At 65.2% G+C, this 7,670-nt stretch overlaps 1 protein-coding gene across 1 annotated transcript; it reads right to left on the bottom strand.

Annotated features, from left to right (window-relative positions):
- Positions 1-322: 322 nt before the first annotated feature.
- Positions 323-3,816, bottom strand: SOX8 (SRY-box transcription factor 8). The gene is made up of 3 exons (XM_061209227.1): positions 3,395-3,816; positions 1,823-2,052; positions 323-1,115 (listed from the first exon to the last, which is right to left on the bottom strand). The coding sequence occupies exons 1-3, from the start codon at positions 3,814-3,816 to the stop codon at positions 376-378; spliced, it is 1,392 nt and encodes a 463-aa protein (XP_061065210.1). The 3' UTR covers positions 323-375.
- Positions 3,817-7,670: the final 3,854 nt, after the last annotated feature.

Below are 7,670 nucleotides of genomic sequence, written 5' to 3'. Positions count from 1 at the left end.
GGCCTGGGGACCCCACACCTCTTCCCTCCTTTTGTCCTTTGTGCTGTGGCTGCTGCTTTGCAGACACTGAGATGCAAAACCCAGACGCTGGCGTCTGCTCGGAAGAGGGACCCAGTGACTGTCCGTCAGAGTCGCAGTCCCCGCAAAAAGAGAGAGAGAAGGGAAGGAGGGCTTTGTCCATGGATGGGAGTTTGGAAGTCTGGAAGCAGAGGGGACTCGTTTACAAAGCCTGGCTTCCCGCGGACCTCAGCAGGCACTTGACGGAGCCGCGGCTCCTCCCCACGTCACACACCTTCTGGAAGCCCTCGGAGGTCTGTCTATCTTTGCCGAGATCAAGGTTGTCCTCGGCCGCAGCCCGTCCACGCGGCTGCACCCTCAGGGTCTGGTCAGGGTGGTGTACACGGGCTGCTCCCAGTTACTGGGGGGGCTGTGGGCAGGCGGCACGGAGAGGCCACCGAGCAGGGGCGAGGCGTAGGGTCGGCGGGGCGAGTGGAAGTAGGGGTACTGGTAGAGGCCGGATGGGTAGCCGGGGTAAGGGCTGTAGTAGTTGGGGGCCTGCAGGTCGGTGTAGTCGCACTGTGAGCTGGTGAAGGAGCTGGCAGCCGCGGCGGAGGCGGCCGTGGTGACACTGGCCTGAGCGCTGTAGGAGCTGTAGTCGGTGTGCCCCGGAGAGCCGTGCGACTGGTCGCCGTAGTGGCCGGGGCTCAGCTGCTCCGTCTTGATGTGCGGCCTCGTGGGCCCTGCCTCAGTGGGCGACGCAGAGGCCGACGGGGCTCCCTTGTGGGCCCACACGGGGGACGCCCCGATGCCAGCCGCCCCGGAGTGCGAGTAGGAGGTGCCTCCGTAGGAGCTGGCGGCCGCGGGCTGGCCCGTCTCTGTGGGTAGGGCCGAGTGGCCGTTGAGGGGCAGGTACTGGTCGAACTCGTGTACGTCAAAGGTGTCCATGTTTCCGATGACCTCACTGCTCAGCTCAGAGATGTCCACGTTGCTGAAGTCGATGTTCTGGCGCCCGCTGTCCACCAGGCGGCGGCCTTCCAGCTTCAGCTCCTGCTTGCCCCCATGGTGCAGGTCAGTCTTGGGGGTGGTGGGGGGGGTGGGCGGCCCATGGGTCTGCCCTGGGGACAGAGCACATTTCAGGGATGAATGCCCCTTCTGTAGGGGGCGGCCAGGCTGGTGACGTGCACACAGGAGGAAAACCAGCCCCGCTAACTGCCGCAGGTAGGAATCAACGGCTTTTTGTTCCTGTACATTTCCCAGAAATTCCAGCAAAGCCAGACCTAGACCTCACTCCTCGGCCGAGGAAATTCCATTAAGCACTGTTCTAGGGGAAGACCTGGGGCCAGGGAGGCCCCATGGTGAAGAGCAAGCTGGAGGGGGGGGGAGGAGAGGAAGTGCCCAGCCCCTCGCCCACGGCAACAACACAGTCCACACAAAACCTGTCTCCCCAGGCCCGTGGCTGTAGCCAGCGTGACTAAGACTGCTCAGCTGGCCAGGATTCCACCCGGGTCAGTCTGATCCTGAAACTGGGCTGCTAACCACCAGGCCGGTGGCATGAGTGAATCCTAGGTCAGAAGCAGCAAAAAGGCCAGCGGAGCAGAAACGCCTTCGGGAAGGACAGAAAACACCCAGGTCACAGGGCGCTGGACCAGGGCAAGCTATCAGGGCCTCAGTCTCAGAGGGGGCTAAGCAGGCCCCCTTGGACATCGGAAACAGCTGCCTTTTGGGGCTATGGGGCCTTTTCCCGGGTACCCGGGGAAGGTTTGGTTCTCTTGAGGGCGCCTGCCCTGGGAGTGAGCCCCTGCTCCCACCCCCAGGAGCCCACCTGTGTGGTCACCGTGGTGGTGTGCGTCACCGAGGCCGGCATCAGTCTTGTAGACGGCACCGCCCGGGTGGTGGCCCAGCTCGGCGCCTGAGTCTGAGTCGCTCTGGCCAGTCTTCACGCTCTTCCTCCGGCGCGGTTGGTACTTATAATCTGGGTGGTCCTTCTTGTGCTGGACCCGCAGCCTCTCTGCCTCCTCCACAAAGGGGCGCTTCTCACTCTCACTCAGCAAGCTGCAGGGCAAAGGGCAGGAGCAGGATGACGAGGGGGCCGGCACCACCCCAGGAGTTGGCCCGTGCATCAGGTGAGGCGCTGGGGAGGACCAGGGAAGCCCGAGTGCAGGCCCGCGACCTGGCGGGCACCAGGCAGGTGCTCCCCTTCTCTGAGGACGGGAGGGATCAAGCCGGGGGTGAGGGCATTAGGTGAGGTCAGAGGAACAAGCCAGAATAAGACCCAAACCTTCCGGCTTCCATCTTCCTCCTCTGACTTCCCCCCTCCCTGAACCTGTCCCCTCCCTTTGGGACTTTCTAAGGCAGGTGGGTGAAGAGGCTAGGACCCAGCTGAGAATACACTGTGGACAAAGGGAGGCTTCCGGGAACCAAGCCGGGACTCTGTGGGCAGCTGGGCTTCCCAGACTTCCAGAAACACTGGCAAAACCCAGTGGTCCTCACTGAGGCACAGAACACACACCGGCCCCCCCATACCCTTCCAGAAGCTCATGTCTGCCTGCAGGACAGGGTCTAGGGATACAGAGGCACGGGGCTGCCATGGGTCCATAGCACCCCGACTGGACAGAGGCCGGAGCACAGAAGACATAAACACAAGCTTTGAGAGCCCACTCATGAGGTGAGGAGCAGGAAAGGAGACCAGCGCCCCGGACCCAGAGCCGTTCACTTTAAACCCCAGTAGAGAGCGTTTGGTGGGGATGGGCTGTCCCAAGCAGCAACCCTGTCACTGCTGCCCACTGCTTGCCGTCCTACTTTCTGCAAAATGGCCAGCCTCATCACACCAAAGTGCACACCAGTGCTGAACACCCCCTCCATCCCCCTCCTTCCCCCTCCTTCCCTGGTGAGGGTGCAGAGGTGGCAGAGCATTGGGAGAAGCTGCGGGGAAGGTGCCAAAGGTGCCGGTGGGGCAAACACACACCGTTCCATCTGCCTTCTGGACTCCCTCCACAGGGTGGTCGGGGAGTCCTTTCCAAGGAGAGGGCACCTCCAGAGAGTTGTGTCCTGCTTCCAGAAAGAGGCCACTTTCCTCTGGGAGGGACAAGCCTCCAGGCTCTGCGGCCACTCACAGCTGGGGTCCCCAACTCGGCCTGCCATTCACTGCCTAGAGAAGGCTGTTTCTGGGCTCAGGGAATGTGCTAGGGGCTGCACACTGCTCCTGCTGCCCTCTGCGTGCCCAGGCCGTCCTGTACCCCGCGTCCCATCCGTCTGGCCAGATCGGGTTTTTCCACTACGACTCGCCCTGGGAACAGCCACTGGGAGCAGGGCCGAGGCCGGGCGCTGCGCCACCGCCCAGCTCCACGCACCCCAGGACCCGCTCCCCGCCCCGGCCTGGGGACAGTGCACTCACCGCCACAGCTTGCCCAGCGTCTTGCTGAGTTCCGCGTTGTGCAGGTGCGGGTACTGATCCGCCAGCTTGCGGCGCGCTGCTTGCGCCCACACCATGAAGGCGTTCATGGGCCGCTTCACGTGCGGCTTGGCCTTGAGCGCACCGCCGCCGCCGCCTCGCACCGGCATGGGCACCAGGCTCCAGTCGTAGCCCTTGAGCACCTGCGACACGGCGTCGCGGATGCAGGCGGGGAAGCGCTCGTCCGCCGCCTCGGCTGCGTCGCCCCGGCCACCGCCCCCCGCGCCCGCCGCACGGCCCAGACCCTCGGAACCGGCAGGCGACGGCGGCGCGTCCGAGTCCGAGTCCTCCACGTGCGACATGGAGCTAGCAGTGCCAGATGGGCTGCAGGGCGGCTGGGCGCGGGTCTCGCTCATGTCCAGCATCGGGGCCGCGCGCGGAGAAGCGCGCACCAGGGAGGTGCACCGAGTCCGATGCCCGGCTGCGCTGCAGCCTCTCTGGGACCCGAGGTTGTCGCGCGGTGGCCCGACCCGCGTCCCGCAGCCTCCCAACCCCGGCCCTCTTGCCGCCGCCGCCGCCGCCGGAGCTCAGCCCCCGCTGGGCTACCCGCAACAAGTTTCTTAAAGCGGCGGCCACAAGGCTCCTCCCCCCGCCCGGCTCCCCATTGGCCGGCGCGCAACCCACTGCCACCGGGGGCGGAGCTTGGCCGCCCCCCGCCCCCTCCCCCCACTTTAAAGAAAGCGCCGCAGTTCCCCCTGCGCCCCCTCCCACCCCGCCTGGCGCCGCACCACGTGGGGCCGGCGCGCACGGCAGCTGAGGACCGGATCCCGGGCTGTGCAGCACGCCGCGGGCCCCCCTTCCAGGAGGGGCGGGAAGGAAAAAGGGGGCAGAGACGGGTAGAGGTGGGCGCTCCGGGGTGCCCTTTGCCTGCTGGGGTTCTCCGCTGCGCTCCCTCTGCTGGCTCATAGCTGCTCCTGTGCGTCCGGGCCCTGGTCCCATTACCCAGCCTCGGCCTCCCGCTGCGCAAGGAGGCGGGTCCTCAAGAGCCTCCCCCACAGCTTGCGTTGAGCCCCGATGTCTTGCCCACAGCCCAGAGGCGCCGGGGTCAACTGCTGCCAGCCTGCGGCCCAGGGCGGGGGGTCGGCTCCCCGCCCGCAGGGTCGGCGCGACGTGCAGGAGCCTCCCGCGCGCCAGTCTGCACGCCGCGCACGTCCAGGTAACGGCGCGCCCAGGGGCCACGGCTCGGAGCTGGGCGATCCCAGGACCCCAATCCCGTCCGGGCGTGGAAAGTGCGGCGGAGGCGCTGCCGCAGGAGCCGCGGCAGCCGAAGGGGGCGGGAGCGCTGGGCGGGGCCTGGGCTGACCCTAGCTGTTGAGTCCCTAGGGCGGCCCGGCGGATGGCGTGGCCGGACGCGGGGGCCCAGGGCCTTCCGGGCGTGACCCGGGGGTTGGGGGCACCGAGGCCGTCCGGCGGGGCGGTCCTGGGTGGTCTGGCGGAGGCGGAGGCCGCTCCGGGCGCCTGGAGTGGAGGAGGTGGGCGCGCCAGCCAAGGAGAGAAGGGGGCGAGGTGTGCCGCCCTGTTGGGGGCGGCGGGGTCGGAGAGGGGACATTTCCCCGGAGGCAAGCGCCGGGCCGCGGCTCCGAGTCCCCGCCCGAGGCCGCCCCCGCGAGTTGGCCGTGGGCCCGGCGGTCCCGGAGGGCGGCTCGGGTTCTTTCGCCAAACCCGCCGAGAGGCGACGGCCCGGCCGCCCAGAGCTTCGCCAGACTCCCCCACCACCCAAGACAGCCAACTCGGAACACGCGCGTCTCCGACCTTGCGACCCGGGTGACCCTAGTCTAGGGCGCCCAGTTCCCCAACCACGCACCTCCTGCCGAGTCATGGATTCCCGGGCGAGTGGCCACGGCAGCCTAAGGAGTAGAAGGGGCGGGTCTGTTAGCAGAAAACACCAAAGCTGAAGAGTCTCCCCTACGTGCTTTTACCAACCCAGGGGCTGCCACCAAGGCTCTGACCTCGCAGGGAGAGCCTCCTGCCCTCACCCCGCCCCCACACGTGAGACAGGGCTCCAGCCAGTTTCCAACTGAGTGCGCCGTCGCCTGGGCTGTGAACTCCTTAGTTAGGCCTTGGAGCCAGTTTCTGCCAGACGTCGAGTGGGCTCTGGGGGATGCCGGGGATGCCCGGGACCCCCGCAGCCTTGCATCTGGAACAGCTGGCACAGGGCCTAAGAGGCAGGGGCCAGCGCCCAGGCTGCCCTGTTCCCCACCACCTTCGGGTGGTGGAAGGGCTACCCCCCTGGCCCAGGTCAGGGAACCCGACCTCCAATCTTCCAGGAAAGCACCATGAGGAGCCTTGCTGTAAGGCGAAACAGTGTGCTGGGAGGACGCCCTGATGCCAGCGGGAGAGCTGGCCTCCAGAGTGGCCTGTTCCCTTGCCTCCCCTCCTGTCATCTGCCTGCCTTTGCAAGGTCACCTGCCAGGAACATCCTTCCCGCTAGTCTGCGGTGGCTTCCCTTCGGAGGTCCTGCCCTCCTCTTGGAGTCCCACCCTGCAGTCGGAGGACACCAGGGAGGCCCAAGTGAGGGCTTCCCCAGGGGCATCCACCGGACTTCCTGGCCCATAGGGACCCATGCAAATAAATTCAGGATTGAAGTGGGGGGAAGGAGGCAAGGATGACAGACCTGGCCCACACTGTCCTGACTCCAACCCTGTCCTGGGGATCAGATCCCACCCCTCCCTGCACTGGGCGTGCCGTTGGGCACCAGGTCTGCGTTTCCATGAAGAGCTCTGCTTTGCCAGGGAAAATGGAGCACAGGTTGCATTGGGTACACTGGGCAGGGCAGCCTCTCCCCGCTCCCCACTGACCCATGGTGGGGCACCACACAGCTATGTCTCCTAGGACACAGTCAGGTAACCTCTGGGACCCTTGGAGGAAAAGAGGCTGAGCTAGGAGAGTCCAGTGCCAGATCCAGGTCACAGTGTGTGACATGTGCAGTCCTAGGCCCCACCTTCAGCTCTACCAGGCTGCAGTGACCACCCCAGGGACTGATGGGGTCCTGGTGGGCAGCTTCTGTCATATATGTGCAGGCCACCATTCCCAGGGGATGGGCAGGCAGATCCCTGCCAGGGCTTGGCTCAGGCTGGCTGCTGACACGGAGGGTGGCACTCAGAAGTGCCCCAAAGCTCCCTCGTGGTCTTGAAGGCTGTAAAATTTGCCATGTGCTATCCAGCCCCACCCATTAGTGCTGACCTCGATTCATATCCTCATCTGCTAGGCAGCCCCTGAGTGGACACCAGGACGTAGCCTTCAGAGGAGGTGGTGGCCACAGTTAGTTCCTGTGTTTACCAGTACTGATGAAGTGCCCGCTGTGTGCCGGGGCTTTTCTGGGCAACACAGCACAGAACCACACTACACCATCCTAGCCTAGAAGATGCTGGCGTTTGAGGAGGGGGCCAAAAGTGAACACACCAAGGGGCTGAGACATTCACCATGGGCGGCAAGGGATGGTGGTGGTGAGGTGGTCCAGGAAGGTGGCTTTGAGGAGGTGACAAGTTGGGGCCTGACACTTCTGACCAATCGAAGAGAGAGGAAAGAGCATGGCGGGGGGCGGGGGGGAGCATGTGCAAAGGCTCTGTGGCAGCAAAGAGCACAGGTTATCTGAGAACAGAGCGAGGTTGAGGGGCGGCTCTCAGTCCACCCCCGGCTCCCCTCTTCTCTGAGCTCTTCCTTTCTGTCCCCACCCACCCCAGTCCACATGCCTCTACCTTCATCTGTGGGCTCTGCAGTTTCAGGGAGATGATCTGATTGGCCAAGTTTGGACCAGGTACCTGCCCCGGGACTATCAGCCTGGGACGTGGGAAAGCTGATGTAAGCAAGGTTTCTAGACCCACACCCCTGGCAGAGGCTCCAAGGGGACCTGCAAAGAAGGAGGTGTGGGCTGCCAGGCACCCCCCGTGCCTATGAGACCTGGCCAGTGGAGGGCTGGAGAGCTCCAGGGAAACCTCTTCCAGGTGCAGAGACACCCCCCAGCCCATCCACTTGTTGGCTTCTAGGCTGGCTCGGGAAGTCCGTGTGAAGGGGCTGCTGAGGGCCAGATCACCACGGAGAAGGACACCTGCCCATCCTCTGCCCATCCCCTGCCTGGCTCTTCTCTCAGACAGTCAGGGCGGCCATGTCTGTAGTTGGTACAGTCTTTAAGAGAAAGGCCTTGGGGGCAGGTCATGTGGGCCCATGAGCCCCAGGCCGATGTGTCCCCTGTGTGTCCACAGCCCTGGCCTGGGCCTCT

Source organism: Eubalaena glacialis, chromosome 13, assembly GCF_028564815.1.
Source record: "Eubalaena glacialis isolate mEubGla1 chromosome 13, mEubGla1.1.hap2.+ XY, whole genome shotgun sequence".
Lineage (NCBI taxonomy): Eukaryota > Metazoa > Chordata > Mammalia > Artiodactyla > Balaenidae > Eubalaena > Eubalaena glacialis.
The sequence above is the reverse complement of the archived record's forward strand: the minus strand, read 5'-3'. Positions and strand labels throughout refer to the sequence as shown.

Coding starts and splice junctions, on each gene's coding strand:
- SOX8 (XM_061209227.1), bottom strand. CDS start 3,816: ATGCTGGACATGAGCGAGACCCGCGCCCAGCCGCCCTGCAGCCCATCT. Junction 2,053..3,394: donor ACGCTGGGCAAGCTGTGGCG/GTGAGTGCACTG, acceptor TTTGCCCTGCAG/CTTGCTGAGTGAGAGTGAGA. Junction 1,116..1,822: donor CCACCACGGTGACCACACAG/GTGGGCTCCTGG, acceptor CTCTGTCCCCAG/GGCAGACCCATGGGCCGCCC.